Below are 18,756 nucleotides of genomic sequence, written 5' to 3'. Positions count from 1 at the left end.
CCTACCCATGAGTGATAAAGTTAAAATGAATATCTTCTGAACTTTCTTTTTGTAAGATTATTATTTTTAAGGCCCTTCCTTGATGTTCTTTAAATTCCAAAAACGTTCCCAATCATAATATTCTAATTTCTTTCTTCGAGTTGAAAAGCAAAACTAATCCATTTTAGCAAAAAAATATTCACTGAAATCATCAAATTTTAATCTAAATTTCTATGTATTCATTTAAATTAATAATATAAATATAATCAGCTAATTTCTATGTTATAGAAAAATATTGTCTTGTAAATGTACACCAATAAATGCTTTTGAATCCAAAAAATTTTCTAGAAACATATATTTATTTACAAATAAAAAAATATGAAATATGCTCAATTATTATAGCTGATAAAATTAATTTTTATATGAAATTTGTTCAAGTAAATATAGTTCATGAATCTTTTGGTGCATTTGAATCTGTTGCCGTTTGAATCGAAGGTGGCCAGTCTTCTTGCGCTAATGCATGTAGAAGTTTTTCGTATTTCCGAATGGGCCCTCTCCATCTTCGTATGGCTGGAACGACAAACTTTGATAGAAAACGTTGGATGAAGTATTTCTGTAAAATAAAAATATGTTTCATAGTTATATCTTCCTTCGGATATTCTTTGCAATATTATAAAATAGATGCTTTACCAAGCTGCGTGAGTTACAAGTAAATCTTGACAAACAAATTTAATTTTACTTTTATATTGTCCACTTGTATTGAATACAGTTGTGAATAACATGGCAGTAAATAAAATAACGCTCCCATTGCTATATGGACACATAAAAGATTATTTTCTGTAATTCTCCATCTTTAATAAAATTGATCTCCTATAAGTAAGCAATAGTTTTTTTTTATCCAAAACATATGTGGTTTTTTGTTAATTTTTAAAGAAAGATGAAATTAAATAAAACATATTTATTACTAACCAATATAATCAAAACTGAAACTAGATTCAATTCGGAAACGAAATGATACGGAATATTATGCGCGGTGAACCCTTTCACCCCAGTGAAATAAGAACTTGAGAGACAAAATGAGATTAATTTTGTAGGAGTATAGATTCGATTCATACTGGAATCGTTCTTTTATATAAATTCTGTAATGGCAGAAGAAATACCAAATGACGTTTCTGTCGTCCAATGGAAAACAATAAACTGCTCTTCAGTTGATAAAGCTACAAATACATTTTATATCACATAGCTTATGAATGAAATAATATTTCAAGGAGATTTAGTTTCAAATAATTAATTTTTGCTTTTTATTGCATAGTACACCGCTAGCAAAGCTAATTTTTTTTGCTGTCCAAATCAGTTTTGTATAGCTTTTTTTTAAGGCAGACGATCTCGAGTCTCCGTACTTCAACCTTCCCTTCCCCTAATTACAAACTTATCCTCCAACTCATATGAACGATTTTCTGGAGTTCGATGGAGGTAATATTATTAACGCTAGATACTCAACAACGATATTACAAAGCCTTTATGATATTTTTCAACATTTAAAACATTGAATAATATTGTTTATATGGATTATAATACGGATGTCACGCAATATTTTGTATTTTCTGACACTTCGCGTTACATCACGAATTAATTATAAATATCGAAGTTTCGTAATGTCATCTAATTGCACTTTGCCATAAGATAAGATGAGAGTCTATGGCGTCTTTCATTCTGGAAGGCTTCTTAATTTATTTCAAAATGAAATAATGCATACATTTCAGTGTTTTTCACGTGAACATAAATTGATGTCATTGCTTTAGACATTGTGTAAAAGAAAAGATAAATGTAATAAGAGAAAATATAAAATGTAATATGTAGCGCCATATGATATAAAATCCCGTATCACATTTATTACATATTACACTGCTGAAATGAGACCTTACAGATAAGAAATAAAATACAGCTTTTCAGAGGAGATTTATTTTAATTCTTCAGGATTTATGAGTGTGTTTTTAAAGATCTATGAGTGTGTTTTTAAACTACCCCCTCAATTTTTTTCTCTTTTCAAGATATTTCTACCTCTTTTAAGATATTATAATCGCCTATTAGTGTAAGTATCCATTTTGTTTAGTTTCTAAAATAGAAAAAAGATGGCAGCACAAGCTATAATCTTTCGAAAATCGAGAGATAATAGATCTAATAAAAATTTGAGAGATGAACATTAAGTAAGAAGAAAACTTCGTCTCATAGAAAATCAGTACTTACTTCATATATAAAGCAAAACACTAGCACGCCTAAAGTAATAGCATAGAGCTTTATGTGGAATGATGCAACAGGAGCTCGTTTGAACTAAATAAATAAATAAAAAAAATGAGGAATAAAATTCTTTTACAGAAGGAAATTCCATACATTAAGATATAGTAAAGATTATCATTCATTAAATTTATGTTCAAATTTAATTTTATAATCAATTAAAAATTAGTGTAATTCATATTTTAAACACATTTGCATCTTTACTATTCATGAATGGATACGAAATTGTAGACATATGTATTCGTTAGTAAAATCAACTAATTGATAAAATTATTGATACTATTTGCTTAAAGTGGAAAATTGTCATTGGCATCTAAGAAAATCATGATAAAATTTCTTGAACGGCAAGAAAAGCTTAACTGTTAATTGTGGAATTTAAATTTATAATTTTACTTACATTCAGGAAGTGGATCATGAAGTTAGGAGGAGCGAGAGTCAAATATCCCACCATAACAAATTGAACAACTAGAACTGCTACATATAATCCTGTGAACAGAAAATGAGTAGGAAGCTGCATATGTACATATGTAATCCATAATTAATTTCTAACCACTTAAATTCAAAAAATAGAAAATCACTTTCAATTATAAGTTTAGCAGGTATTTGGTTTCTCAGAATCTATAACTTGTGTTATTTTAACTGTCCTTAGTAAAGTCGCAATATTTCGTAAACACTAAATAAATAGTTAATTTTAGGGAAGAATCCTTTCCCATCGTTCTATTTTACTACTTGCTGTGGTGTGAATATCGTTCCATGATTATGTATTTGAAAAAAACGCTTTCTTGAGCTTTTTAAAATGTAAAAAATAACTCTTTTCTGTATTGGCGGAGAAGAATTAGTTAATATTTAAAGAGTTAATTATTTTTAATTTATCGTCTGCTCATTTGTCGGGCTGTATATATTTTTAATATTTGAAAGAGAATGTTTAATTCATATGATAACTCTGTCATGAGGTGAGCACCTCCTCCGGCATGTTTTTTCTAAACTTTGATATGACATCAAGTCCCTAACGTGCTGTAAGAAACAAATGAATTCTGAAATAGAAGGGATATTCTGGAGATGTATTGCATGACAATATGAATTGATTCCATTGGAATTAATTCAAATTATTTTCGAATTAATGATTTCAAATTCTTTATATAATTTATAACAGCTAAAATAAAATAAGAAACTGAATGTTGATCCTAAGTGTAGAAGCCTCATTTCACATGAAAAAAACTGCTAAACACTGAAAATGCAGCATTCATTTTTCCTCTTCTTATTTTTTTAGTAACAACTAATATCTAATAATAATTCTTACGAATTATTTGGTTTGACACTTACTGTTGGAAAAGAAGGGAGCCCTGTAAGGCGGACCGCTAGCAAATATCGCAGCGCCTGTGACGTAAGTCATCATATTCGTGGTGAGGATTGTTGTGCCTGTGTAGGATGCATTCGGAGAAAAGGCGATCTCTCGATCAAAAGTAAACGGCTCATACCTGTGAAAAAAAATGAATTTACTCAAAACGATTCTTATTTGTGGTTACATTCTTATAAAATTCATTTTTATACAAAATACATATATTGTTATATGCATATCTGTGTTGCATGAAACGAAAAATTAGCAGCTCTTGCACGCGCCCACATTATTAATATTTGTATGAGATTTATCAACATTTTAAAAATTTATCATTTTTTAACCACTTGAATTCAAATATTTAAAAAAGCTGTTTAACTTCCCATTTGCATCTGATTTCTCAGAGTCTATATACTTCCCACATTTTTAACTATTCCATGTGAGGTAGCAATAACATGTGAAAAATCAAGCGGCTTAACTAAAATGTTCACCCAGCTAAATTTCGGGTAATCTCTGCTTAAAGTTATATAACCTTTGAATAAGTTTCAACATTGAGAAATATTTTTATTAAAGGACTAGCATCAATAGTATAGCTATTAAAATATATTAAATAATACTGCATTCTTTTTTACGACTGAGCAAAGTATTATTTGGGAGGAGGCATATATTTATCTCAGTTCGATACAGCCACAAATACAAAGTTAAGTTTTAACTTAGACAATCTACTTAGCTGCATTTTGCTCCCAAACTTCAAAAGGGATTCAATTGAAACACAAATAGATGATGCATGTACACAGACACACAATTTTTCCGACAATTTTAGTAGCAATATAGTATTTTGATTCGACATTTTTATTTTTTCATATTCATGTAATAATTCGAAATATGGCCAAACAATCGACGAAATAATATAATTATTTTACATGCATTCTGAACTATATAATTTCAAGTCTGTTTCAGTACAGTTTGGGGATATTTGTATGATTGAAACTGTGATGACTGGAATAAAAGATTAGTTTTGACTGCATCAATTAATATTTTTCATTTCTATTTATTCTTTTTATTTTAAGTTAATATAATTAGGTTGATATTTGTTTCATATGTATTATGTATTATTTAAGTTATATTTTATCCAAAACATCTTCATATATATATATATCAAGCAAAATTTTATTTGGTTTCTAAAATTTTAATATGAAATAATTTGTGTATGTTAGATTTTAGCGTGCCTTTTTTCCCCTTGAGTATACTAATGCATTTGAACGGAGATTAATGCTAAATGATAATTTAATAACTATACTCTACATATCTGCTGACATTTTTAAGCTTTATAGAAAAGCCTTTAAATTTTTCACCATTATTTCCTTTCTAGTAATTATAGATATTCCATCTAAAGAGTCGTTTACCATTTTTTATTGACATCCAATACTCACTTTTAGTATCTATGCTCCACGAATTCGGATTTTGTCAACTCAAGGCTATAGGATAAATTTTGAGTCACAACGAAACAATAGATTAAGCTATAGATTTATTAATATTGCAATGCAAGAAGTATTGCTGGTACTACATTGCTGGATGCATGGAGCTGTTTCATTTTTAACTCTGTTTGTTTATTTTCTGAAGTCAAAGTACATATAAATTAACCGGACGCTTTTTGAAATTACACCATAAAACATATTGCATCTGTTCATTGCCAGGTGGTACTACATTTTGGTGTAGCAAAATAATCATATAAGATGAGCTTAACGTGACTAAAACTCACCAAGTTTGTTGAATGCAATAGGTGTAAGCAAATGAATGCACTGCTATCTGTATCAGCATGAAAGAGGCGACAGAAAAACAAGGGATAAAACTGAGGATGCTTCTAGCTGGTTGCTTTTTCGATAAACCATGATAGGCTCCGGTGGCACCGACTGAAAACACATGAAAATCAGTTATAGAATTCGTTATGAATGTATAAAAAGAAAAAGAAGAGATTACTTTCATCAATTAAGAAAGCATTTCATCTTAAAGCAAACATTTTCAACGAATGCTACTTATAAGCAGCATTTAAATTTTAAATAATAGATTTTTTGTCTATACTAAGTGCTTTACTGTCAAAGAGTTTTCATCAATTTGCTTTTATTTTTGTATCTTAATTATTAGTAGAGAAATTTTCTTTTTATTTTCTCGTATATGTACAGAGAAAGTATAGAAATCGCCAAAAAAATTCGAACTCGAGATTTTGACGAATCTCCACATTTTAGACCTTTCTCAGTTCGAAAAAACACATTTTAGGCATTAAGTACGTCCGTCTGTCTATCTGTTTGTGACAAAGATAACTAAAAACTGCTTTGTGTTAGACGGTTGAAATTTGGTACACATTTTCATACCAATTTTCCAGATTTCTATCAAATTTTGAGTGAAATCAATACAGAGAAAGTCCGTTTGTCCGGCTCTTCGAACATAAGTTAACACGATAACTGCAAAACAAAGAGAGCTAGACGGATAAGATTCGGCACACAAATATAACATCCTTAGTGTAGATACCTGTCAAAGTTTGATTCAAACCAATAACGTGTTGACTGTCTGTCGGTCTGTAATTTGAGAAACAAGTGAACGCGATAGTTCAAAAATGCAATGACGTAAATGTTTAACATTATGTATGGGATTTTGTGACTATAGTGCAGTGACTTTTATATCAAATTTTTGTTTCAATCGATTGAAAAAAAAGTGTCTAAAGCACAAATTCGATTTTCTTATATTATTAACAGCATGCCAAAGATTAATAGACCCAAAAACAAGCAAAGGATAACACGACAGATTCCGTAAAAATGCTGAATTATTACAAAAATTAATATTCCGTGACTATTGAACTCTAATGTCATGAAAGGCATTATCTGGCACGACAATTATTAGAAAGTATGGGAGAAAGTTTAGGAGAAACTACTCCTACTGGTTTTAGATGACTTATTGAAATTTTCATTGCATTTAAAACCTATTTTAGACTGCATTTATGTCTAGCAACTTTCCGTCATGTATCCGTGTAAAAGTACAAAGTATTTTCACTAAAGATTAAAAAATTTTATCGTTGTCAACAAGAAATAATTTAAAAAAAACAATATTTTTACCTACAACTTTTTGTTTGAAAATCGCAATTGAAAGTTATACTTACATAGAAAAGGTGGCGCTAAATTGAGGACGATGTCAATTGTTACATATGCTCCATCTGATGGCCTTTGTCCATCCTTTAAAAGTAATGCATTGTAATAAGATTTTGCTGATCACGAATTTTTTCTGCATATTTAATATTTTGTATGAATGTAATATGGTATATCGTCACTGTTCATACATGTTCAAATTCATACATGTGACATGTGCTTATTGCATGTTGTCCAAAAAATGCCATATGTCACTGATAGTTCTATATGTTTTATCCTTTTTTTCCTGTGTGTTTCTCAGGTTGGATATTTCATGCAACAGCGATGGTATAGCTAATGATTTTTGCCAAACCTAATATACCTAATTGGAAAGTTAGAATTTACAAAATCATTCTTTTTAAGAAGTGAAATTTTTCTATTTATGTATGATAGTCTTAATAATAAGTTAAAGTAAGGAGGAAATGACATTTTATAATAATAAAAGTCAGAGAACCCTGTTAAAAATGAATGATCTAATGTAGCCTCATTCAAAATAAGCATAATAATAATTCATCGGTTTTCGTATCTTATTTTTATTTATTTTATTTTATTTTCTTATTATTTTGTATTGTATTTTATTTATTTTCGTATTTTGTTGCAAAGTATGCGCACTCTCTAGTCGGTTAATCAATGGAAACGTCTACAAAATTTGGAGCAAACTAAGTTAAGGTTGGAATATAAGAAATAATTACATCACTAAAGTGTCAGATTAACCATGAAGTAGTTATTAATCCATTTGAAGATATATGGACAAGTCATATTACTGACTCTCCGACTCGGCAGAAAGTACACAGATAAAAAATGAACAACAGGATCGCCACAACAGAAACATTGGCGGGAACTGTGGTTGAGTCCTAATGAACATCACCGGGCACGGTACAACCCTTCTCTAAGGAAGTGCGTCCCATCATCGATGGGAAGAGCCAGATTCCCTACCTATTTATGTACGCCCCAGGGTGGCGAGATCCAACCACCATACCGGAAGCATCTCGTTCTTATTTCGAAGTGCCCCTTCCGAGGGAGAGGTATATGGATAAACAAAACTTGCTACTTCATGCAATGAAATTTAACAGTGCAAAATCCTACCGAGGGAATTTTTATCTGAGAATTATTTCATGCATGGCAAATCACATACGATGACATGCTTAGGAAAAGACAAAGAAGTGAATTTAAAGTGAAAGTGAATTAAAAATTATTAAAAACTAGTGCTAAAAAATTAAAAGTGAATTTAAAAATGTCACTAGTTTTAGTGTATCACCAAAAAGTTCCATGAAAATCTTGGAAATTGTCTCAATTTTACTGTAATATATGAAGAAACTTTTTTTTTCTTTCTTTATTTGTATGCTCCAAATATATAAAAGTAAGCGTTCAACGGAATGACTCAAATTTTTGAAGTAAATATGAAAATTAAAAATACCGATATTGATAATGGCCAATTTAGAACTTACCCAGAAGAGGAAAAGAATTGCGAGAAGGAAGGTGAAGGTGTAGCACACCATGTAGCGAAAAGAATCAAACGTGGAGACCAGAGTAGCTCTGCCTTCCCTATGGAAAAAAGGTAGTAATTCTATATTTATCTTATTAAGCGTATTTTGTGTCACATGCCATTGCCACATGTCATTCTAACCTAATGTACTTTTCTATATAGAACAAATTTCCAAATGAGAACTCGTTTTTATTTAAATAAAATTGATTAAAAAATCATTTTTAATTTGCAATATTTATTTATTAATGAATTAAACGGCGGAAAATAAAGGATATTTGTCAGTTTCACAACTACGAAACATCGAAGTTTGTTATTCGATCTTCCTTATATTATAAAAATGTATGTTTTCATATTTCATACAGGATATTTACTATAAAAATTATATTTTTTATAGTTCTTCACCTGATGAGTGTCGGTATGCACTGTATATTTTGTTGGGGAGAGGTGAATGGTGCTGCCACTGATGCTTCTGCCAAGGAAAGAGATACTCCCGTGTGTGCAGTTTTGAGAGCCCCGCAGTCGTTGGCACCATCTCCACACATGCCGACGTGATACCTAACCAATTAAAATATATTAATAACTTAGATTAAAGTAACACATATTTCTAGTGAGCCCAAAGGGATATAAAAAATAAAATTCGAAAAAACTAGCTTCGATTTTAAACTAGTTTGAAAGTGGTTTAATCTATTCGTACATTTCTCAGTAAAGGATAAAAATTAAATAGGTTTGAGAAAATCAATACGCCAAATGATTTATCGGTGTACTTGAGCTGTATTACTCTTATTCACTAGTGCTGAAATTTAGGCTTCTTAATAAAATATAGTTTTTTGACAATAAAATGTAAAGGAACTTGATTATATGTTAAAAAAAGAACAGAAAAAATATGAGAAGAAAGATGTTTTAAGGGATATTAGTTAATGTTTCGAAACCTTTTTCAGTCGGTAAATTCACGTACATTCTTGAGTCAGTAAGGAAAGGAGGGAAGTTCAAAGTAGAGCTGTTCAATCAGTTGCTAATAAGAACCGGAATTAAATGAAATGCAGAGTAACAATTTATTCTCATAATCAGTTTGTTTCTGCTGAATCTTCGTGAATTCGTTAAGTTTGTTTTAAATAAATCATTCATTTCAATATTTGAATTTAAATAAATTAAAGAAATTTAAATAATATTCCTTAGTCAGTAAACGTGTGTTTGTCTTCTAGCTATTGGTTCTCCGCAGGACAGAACACTGGAACGAAGGGTACTACATTTTATTAATCATATTTTGGAAGAAGGAAATGTGCACTTCAGAAAAATTTTTATTAAAAAAATTAATTCGTAAACTCCGTTTGCTGCTTTAGGTTGAGAATTTTTAATAATATCATAGACAAAAAAAAAAAACACTGTACATCACTATAAAATTTTTAAAAATATATTTTCTCAATGGTTTTAATTTGTCTATGGTCTAATTAAAAAAAAACACTGTACATCACTGTAAAATTTTTAAAAATATATTTTCTCAATGGTTTTAATTTGTCTATGGTCTATTATTTCTAAAAAAAAAAAAACCACTTTTTTTTTAGCATGATTTTTAAAAATACTTTTCATTTGTGCAATAACTGTGAAACCGTTTTCATTGTTTCAACAGATATTTAATCGCATGTTTTCTTATGTCAGAATAATAAGATCCTGTTTTTATATTTATTTTATAGTATTACATCTTCTTTACTTTTTTATATTCCAACACATTTTTTTAAGGAATTTGTAAACAAATCCCATTAAGATATTAAGTAATTAAACGAAAAATCCAATTTTATCAAAGGATTTAAAATCATCAAATTATTTATTAGGTTATTCAAATGAAATTAAGTTCAATTACTATTTTCATCGAACAAGGTGGTTTCTAGAAGTAGTTAGTGTTTAATAATTCTTGCTTCCTGGTTTTAGTATAAGATTTCTGATTTTTTTCTTCTCTCCCTTTTTTGTAATATCGTTTATTGTTTTTGATAAATTAAAAAAAAAAATTTTGTGAAACGAAACAAGGAAATTTTTTTTATTACCTTAATTTTCCTTTCAAATGCCCAAAACTCATTAAAACTCAAAATACTTAAATATCAATTCGTACACTCCACTGCATTTTTATCTTTAGTTCACTCTACAACGTTTTTATTTGAAATATCGTTATTTTGGTGTAAGACTATATTTTTATTAAACTAAATCTTGTATAATTGTAGGAATTGATTCAAATATAGAAATGGCAAATATATCCATCACATTCTCAACATACCCTAGGTTTTGGAAGCATTCGATGAGATATAATTTATGTTCAGGTAACATTCGAGCGAATATTGCACCTTTCAAAACAACCTGCAAAAGAAAAAAAAATGATCATTAAAATGTTTTACCTAAGTGGAAATTAAATGTTTTAAAGTCACGTGTTTCTTTTGCTTTTTAACTGATTCACGTCTTGCCCATTTTTTAAAATCTAATTATAGGAATAGTACAATCACGGACTTAAATATAAGGTAGTTACAAAATAATTTTTCCTTTTTGGAGGCATTTACAGGTGATCTTAAAGAAAAGAATGAAATCGAATTTTGTATACAGACTGTAGGCGGTATAGAGAAATAAATTGCAGAAAAAAAAATTACCAAGCGGAAAAAAAAACCTACGACAAAAAAAATCGCAACAAAGAATATTATAAGAAAGTTCCAGATAGGAAAGATTTCGGTGTTTTCGGAATAAAATGGTTGAAATCAATAATCAAGAAAGAATTTAGGGCCAATAAATGGGTTGAGTTGAGTTCAAATAAGTTATATTAACGTTTCATTTTAAAGCAACACTAGGGCTATTTTAGGACAGACCTCACAATTTTGAACCGCTGTTAGATGAAGAGGACGATTCCTGAGCTGGCCTCTCCTAACTTCCACACCATACTGGGGGGCAGGAAGTTTGGCCCAATGGATTTAGCATGCACTAGAACCATTTACATGGCGGATCTTCAGTAGAATCGGGTCTCCAGCCTGAAACCCTCTGGTACCGAAGCCGAGATCTTACTACCAGTACATCGTGACCCTAATAAATGTGTTAAAGAAGACCCAGTCGGAATGAATGAAACAGAAGTGTAAAGAGTTTATATTTCGCAACTACACTAGCATAGTTGTGGGCCTATGGCAGGATTCTGTTCTGCATATTTCTGGAGAAAAAGAAGCGAATTTGATTGCAAAATACACGCACTATTGACACGATAAAAAAATTATTTCGAAAAAACCGTTGTTTGAACCCGCAAGAAATGCTGTCGCCATCAAATGGGCGAGGTAAATTTCTTAGTTACGAAATTTGCCGTAACTGGTCGTGAGGTAAACATTCGGAAAGAAAGTTTTAGATAAATAATTTAAGTGCAAATAATTTAAAATTATTTTAGACCATGAATGTATTTATGATTTTTTATTACAAGTAGAAATGCATTACAATATGGGACACGAGCGAAGAGTGGCTACTTGAGGTTTTTGAACGGAGGAAACAGGGTGTGAAACTTCCCAGTTTCATTAAATTTCCTTACATATAACTGTAATCTCCTTTTTATTTGGAGACACTTTACAACACAAATCATAATTTATTATGCACAGGATCATACTTTTTCTAGAAGATCTGGATCGTACATTCGAATGAGGTTGAATGTTTCTCCTTCCATGGCAACATGGCTCTGCTCTCCAGATATCACAGAAAGGCGTACATCCTAAGGTAAAAAAAAATGAATTTATTATTTAATTTTGTAACTTTTCAAAATGCATTAAGTCTGATTTTCTAATCTCAGCTTATTGGTGGTGGTGAAGAGCTTAAGTGCTTTCGTTTAATTATTGATCATTTAGATTTAATTCATACTGATCAGAAAATATACTAATAGAAATACTAATAGAATATATTTCAGAAGAGATAAAATAACATATAGAATGTTTTATTGTCATAAAATTGAAGGGCAGTTAAATCTTTTTCTGAAAAAAGGCATCATTGTTTCAGTTTAGCAGCTTTATCATTATTATTGTTATTAATTTGGTATTATGAAACTGTCCAAAGGGAGGTTTTCGATATGAATACGAGAAAAAGAAGAAACATTTTTCCCAGCAGAATATTAATTATTCAACTAACACTTCGGAATTCAGTGATTTATTGCAAATTCGATTAGAGATTTTGAAATTATTTTGATGGTATAATTCTTGAAATAAATTTTTTTTTCTTCAAAGTAAATCATTATTTCTTTACCGATTTCTAGACAAATTCTAGAATTTTATTCACATTTAATCAATTATTAGGTATGGGAGAGTTAATAAAATTTTTATCGTCGAATGCATTGGACTACTGTTTTTTTTAACCTTAAAATATGTGGTAAATTAAATTTACCATTTATCTTGCAACTATGTCAGACGGCTAATGACTCATTTTTTTTAGAGAAAGCGCTGCGATGTTATTGTTACAGATTACGTCAAAATACAATATGAATATTATGAAATTAAATTATAATCAATTTAACAAAAGATAGTCTAATATTATAGTGTAATAATTGAATACTCTCAGACGAAACTAGTTTACCTAAAATTAATTAAAATAATATTACTAAGATAGTTTAAAAAAATCAACCAACCAGCCGATCAATCATTTTTTGTTTTAGTTATGTAGAAGTTGCACAGATTCGACCACAAACAGCTACCTAAATTGTGTTGCTTAAATCAACTTGAATATTATCTTTAGATAGAGAAATAATTCATGAAGCAGTTATAATCACTTAGAAAATTGAATTACAACGAATTAAAGAATAAGAGAATATCAGAAAAAAGTTAAATGCCGCTTTAAAAAGAACAAATGCTTAGATTAAGAAATTTTGGCTCATTTAATACATTAGAAACAAATTCATTAGAAAAAAATTACACAGTGCAGAAAATGTCATGCTTGGATTCATAAATGGTGAACCGATATTAATTTTATAATAGAAAAAGCTTTCACATTAATTGTACTTAAGGAAATTTGCAATTCGTTATGAGAAGCCACTTAATTTGATCAATAACACACTTTCTCAAGCTATTTTTTGCTGTAAGATATATTTTATACGAAATTACTTTCACAGTTTTGAAAATAATGTTAATTTTATTAACTTTTTATGAAAATCAATTCTCTATCACTTTACATTACAGACTTTCAACTTATAATGCGGATCCCTTGAAGGTACGAGGCTCGCTTATTTAGGATATTCCAAATTATTATTGGTAATATAGGAAAATTCGGAAGGAATTAAAATGAAAAAAAATATCTATAATTACTATAGCAAATAGCTTTAAAAATAGTTATAAAAACTCGTTTTTCCAAATTTATGAAAAAGTCACAAGTAATAGAAATCGTACGCCTACTGGAGAATAATGGAAGAAAAGTGTCAAAAATGCTGTGTTTAAGAAATGAAATACTTAATACTTTTCAAAAACGCAGAAATTTTTGGAAAAACAAATTTATGCATGTATTATTCAGATATGTCATTGTAAGCTTGACGAGTCCAAGACATGAAATTATATCTGCTTTTATCTGAATAGAATTTTATAAACTTATGCTCCATGTAATAAGCTGAAGGATTCCTTTGCATTTGTCTTCCATTTGAATAGCTGATCATAACTGTGAGGGATTATTAATTTCATTTTAAGATAATGAGAAATCATTTCAGTGCTGCTTGCATTTATTAGGACGTATGTCTCTTTATAAAAATGGAATAAAATAAATGTTACAAGTATTGCTAAGTTAAGTTTGATTCTTTTGCTAACCCAAACCTTTAATATTATAAATTGCTTTTTCTTCATTCAGCATAGTTTTTGCTTATAGGGTTTATATTATTAGGGTAGGTTATGGTAATAGGCAGAGTTTTTATATGTATGTGCGTTGTCTGTTGGTGTAATACTGGACAAATCACCAAGTTTATCACAAGCGTATTTTCGTGGATGGGAGTGTATAGCTCGAATTCGTTTTATTGATCTAATTGATTTCTGAAGCCGACTAATTGCCATATAAAAGAAAAAAAACTTCTTACATGCATTGCTAAAAGAATACGATTTATATTTACAAATATAAAACTAACTAGTTCATGTGTTATATAAAGCTCCCATGACAAAATTTTATAATAAATATTCTAGTCACTATAAACCATACATAAAATATTCACATTTAAAATAAAAACAAAATTCACAAAATTAAAAACTTTAATGATGTACGAAATAGTAAAAAATCTTTTGAAATTACACAGTTCATATTATCATCGTAGATCCATATGGTATTAGATTATTCCTTTTTAAGGACATTTGGCGATAAAAGAAGATGAAATCAATAATGCATTGTTTAAAATACAATAAATATCCGAGTGATTCATGCTGAACTTAAAAATATAATTTCTAGAAGAAAAGCCGCTTTTAAATCAAATGCATCTATCTTTTAATTATTCTAATCCTAATTTCAGCTAAATGTATTTTTACTTCGTCAGGAATACTAAAATTGTTTTGATACCTTAGTTAAATATTACGAGGAAACAGACTTGCCATGTTATGAGTGTCGCCATTCGTCCGAAGTGTGCCATTTCTCAAGACTGGAGAACTCGCTTGCTTATAGGAGACTTCCAAGTTCTCTTTTGAATTTGATTTGGTACTAAGACTAGCCTTCATTATCACAACAGAATCACATTCTTCCACTATTCCACATTTCTTCGCGACAGTGACTGCAGTTAATAAATTGTCCCCTGAAAGTTATTCGTATTTAATCAAATTTTATCATATAACTAATATGATTATTATAATAAAATTAAGTTATGTATTTCAATTCTTCGGAATCGCAGCAAAATATTTCTATAGAATTCTATTCCACATAGTTTTCGTATGAAGGAAAAATAGAATCACTGATTTTATTTGTCCTACATAACTTATTTTAAATTATCATTAACATAATTGGCTTTTCTCTATCTATTATATTAAAATAATATCAATGTGAGAAATATTTGTTTTAAAACGGAAAAGCAATGAAAAAATGTTTCATAATAATTTAGATAAATCAGTTTTCGAAGCGTAATCTGAAATATCACTTGCATATATATCTATAGGAAATAGCTTTCATTTTTTCTATTTTAGCACTATCAATTTAATAAGTATGAGTGGTAAAATATTTTAAGTACTGATCTTATAAATATTGAATAAACCTCAAAAATTTAAATATTTCTCTGTAATTATACAAAATTTATTTTTGTAAATCATGTATTATAAATTCTTATCCGCTCTTTGTTTGTTTAATTATATATTAGTTTCACATTTCAAATGCTGAAAAATCAGATCTGGTTTAAGCAAATTAAGACAAGGGTATCAGTGATTTAAATTTAGAATTTTAATATTTTATAAGCCACCTTCGACGATCAATTGTTAATTTACCATCTATATATTGTAAAATAATTGACAAAACTAAAAAGGCGACAAAAGGATGCCCCGATTTCGCTAATTCTTATTTTATATGAAACGGCACCTAGATATATCATAAGTAGTTCCATATCTTGTATGTACCATGCTTATAAAAATATCACAAAAATATTACTTCACTGTCGTGATATTACTATTAAAATATTACTGTCGTAATTCTTTCTTTCTGAAAGAATCACGACAGAGCAACTCGGTATCAATCAGTAAGTAGAGTGAAGCAGCTTTCTTTTTATTTCTTTGAAAAAGGGAGAGTGAAGAGGGCAGGTGACTCATGGTGATATATCTTGACATTTTCATATGAATCAAAATGGCAATATCGAACAAGTGAGTGGAGTGAGCAACAGGTACAATGGTTCATCTTATTATTTTAAATATACAGATGAGAAATAATGTAATTATTCTTTAAAAAATCTGATGAAATAATTTGCATTTAAATTATTTACTTAAATGTATTATTGAAGAAAAGTTAATAATGCAACTTACCTGTAACCATAACTGATTTTATATTTGCGTCCTTTAACGTATTTAAAGCTGGTATAGTTTCAGGTTTCAATTTATTTTCAAAAACAACGAGTCCAAGAAACTGAAGCTCGGTTTCCAGATAATCCCTGCAAAAATCTCAAAATGTCATCTTTTACACAATGGATTGGTTGTTCTTTTTTTATATTTCACACAGAATACAAGTAAAAAGGTAAATTATAGATTAAAGCATAATATTAGAACAATATTCATGAATAAGAAACTTTAATGACAATAGTTTTTAAAATCACATTTTATCAGCAATAAAAATGGAGATTTTTTGCTGCAATTACTTTCGAATTCTTTTTTTTTTTTTGCATTTCAATAGAAATATAAAGAAATTTGAAAATCGTTATTTTTCCAGGTTCCTTATCACGTGGTGTCATTGGTATGGAAATAAAATTAAATTTTATTAATCGGTTCATTCATACATAAGTTCTCTAAAACATCATGCAGTGGTTGAAAAATCGATTGTTAAAATTCATTTTTAAACACACACATATGTATATCATAATTATTGAATTAGTCTTAATGAAAATATATATTATTCAAATCATCATGTATATAAAGTATTTTTTGGTCATTTACCGATTTTGGAATATTTAAAATTCATAGTTTTTTTTAAAAAAACCTCTTTAATTTTGAAATGATTTCCGAGAGAATGTCAGACAGATAGCATGAAACATTCATTTTTTGTGAAAAAAGATATGATTGACTACACCGGTAGAAACCACATTTTGATTTTAGATGTTATTAAGATTATGTTGAAATGATGAAAGAGACTGAAAAATTTATTTTAATATATAAGAAAAAATTGAATGTATTTCAAATGTGAACTGCGCTCCAACACACTTAGAAAATCATTAAATTAATTTTAGAATTTAATCAACAACCTTAAAAGTTCAGGATCAATTAGTGAAAATATTTTGACGAAATAACAGCCAAAAAAGATCATTTGCTGGAAGATATCATTTATAGATGCTTAGAACTTCTTATTCATATGCATCTTTTTCTCATGAAAACGTCACAAATTCTAACACGAATTAATATAAAGAAAAATGTTATATAAATAGCTTTTCAACCAGTTATCCTAGAAATAATATTGTATATCCTAGAAATAATTTGTATTTATATGAGAGCAGCACAATTAAAAATTTCATAATTATTAACATTTTTCTTAAATGTTTAGTAGAAGAAGGTTTGCCATAAAGAATTAAAAGCTTTTTAATATAGAAAATAGTTTTTTTTAGTCAAATAGGGACAAGTTTCTTTTTTTTTTTACCTTGTCATATTTTGTACATCTTTCCATGCAGTACCATCAGGCAAGTTTTTGCAAGCAACAGCTATGACGCGAAAACCTTGAGATGAATAATATTCAAGCACATCCATTACGTCATCCGGAACTAAAGACCGAAATTCAAGATTTCAGTTAAAAAGTTAGTAGTTAAATATATTAGTAGTAAAAAAAGTATATTATTATAAAAATATATAAAGCAGCAAAGTAATTGTAAGTAAATGTGTGTTTAGCGATTGTTTTTAATTTAATGTTAAATCATTTGATTTGATTTTAGTCTACTAAGGCCACTCAATTTTTATCTCTTTTTCCAATTTCATTTAGTATTACTTAAGGAAAGCATGTAGATTTAAGCTAATGACTTATATCTGATAATGAAAACGCCAAATATTCGGCAATTCTCTTTGGTCTTTATCGATATAGGAGTATCTTTGGGTTTTAATTGCCATTTTATCAATGCATTTTATTCAACACTTTTACATTCATATTTCACACAACTTCAAGATTTATAGAATAAAGGACGCTCTACATTTTCATATCGGCGGAGTATAGCTATAAAGGAGATAGAATTTCACTATACAACCCGATTTGATGCAAAGCATTACGCCAAAAATTACAATAACATTGGGAAGGCCTCTAAATCGCTATTAAGAAGTTGAATGATGTCATTATTAACAATCAAATGTCCCAACTGCAGAGCCTAAAGTCATGCAGGGTGACAGACTGGTTCCATTCTAAGGAAATGCATCTTCACTTCTTCTATTTTATTAGTGACTGCTCAGACAGTCAGTAATAAAGTTGAAGACGTGCAGTCTTCGAAGAGGGAAACAACGTTGCGACGATTTTAGCTTGGCGACCAAATTCAGTAGCAAATGCTTTTTGAGAAATGAAAGATCATGAAGATTGACAATCTTGATTATAGAGAAACGGGGAAATTTCAAGAAAGTTCGATTTCTCACTTCTTCATACTATGAAAAGAGGGCAACTGCTCTAGATTTGTGTTTCAGTGTTGGCCTAACAATTGAAAAGGGCGAAGTTAAATGAGTTCTGCGCTATCTGCTATTGCATTTTATTCTCTATTGTAATTGTGTTTTGAATTTGTAACTTTTAAAAAAATATAAATGGAATTGCTTTAATCCAAAGAGCTTGGCGCCATTATTTGTAATTCCTTTCAAAAGTGAAACACGCTACATGATATA

The 18,756-nt window shown here is 29.1% G+C and overlaps 1 protein-coding gene across 1 annotated transcript in view; it reads right to left on the bottom strand.

The window, feature by feature from the left end:
* Positions 1–331: 331 nt before the first annotated feature.
* The window catches only part of LOC129963094 (polyamine-transporting ATPase 13A3-like), a 68,228-nt gene continuing 49,803 nt past the window's right edge, over positions 332–18,756 (bottom strand). The window contains exons 17-29 of the mRNA XM_056077151.1: positions 17,546–17,666; positions 16,228–16,352; positions 14,824–15,020; positions 11,892–11,993; positions 10,542–10,621; positions 8,678–8,830; positions 8,238–8,334; positions 6,765–6,837; positions 5,373–5,523; positions 3,598–3,752; positions 2,672–2,760; positions 2,227–2,310; positions 332–592 (exon numbers count right to left, since the gene is read on the bottom strand). Of these exons, the coding sequence (XP_055933126.1) occupies positions 428–592; positions 2,227–2,310; positions 2,672–2,760; positions 3,598–3,752; positions 5,373–5,523; positions 6,765–6,837; positions 8,238–8,334; positions 8,678–8,830; positions 10,542–10,621; positions 11,892–11,993; positions 14,824–15,020; positions 16,228–16,352; positions 17,546–17,666 (1,592 nt within the window). The 3' untranslated portion in view covers positions 332–427. The remainder of the gene's footprint in view (positions 593–2,226; positions 2,311–2,671; positions 2,761–3,597; positions 3,753–5,372; positions 5,524–6,764; positions 6,838–8,237; positions 8,335–8,677; positions 8,831–10,541; positions 10,622–11,891; positions 11,994–14,823; positions 15,021–16,227; positions 16,353–17,545; positions 17,667–18,756) is intronic.

This window comes from Argiope bruennichi, chromosome 3 (genome assembly GCF_947563725.1).
Source record: "Argiope bruennichi chromosome 3, qqArgBrue1.1, whole genome shotgun sequence".
NCBI lineage: Eukaryota > Metazoa > Arthropoda > Arachnida > Araneae > Araneidae > Argiope > Argiope bruennichi.
This window is presented reverse-complemented; position numbering and strand designations above follow the sequence as displayed.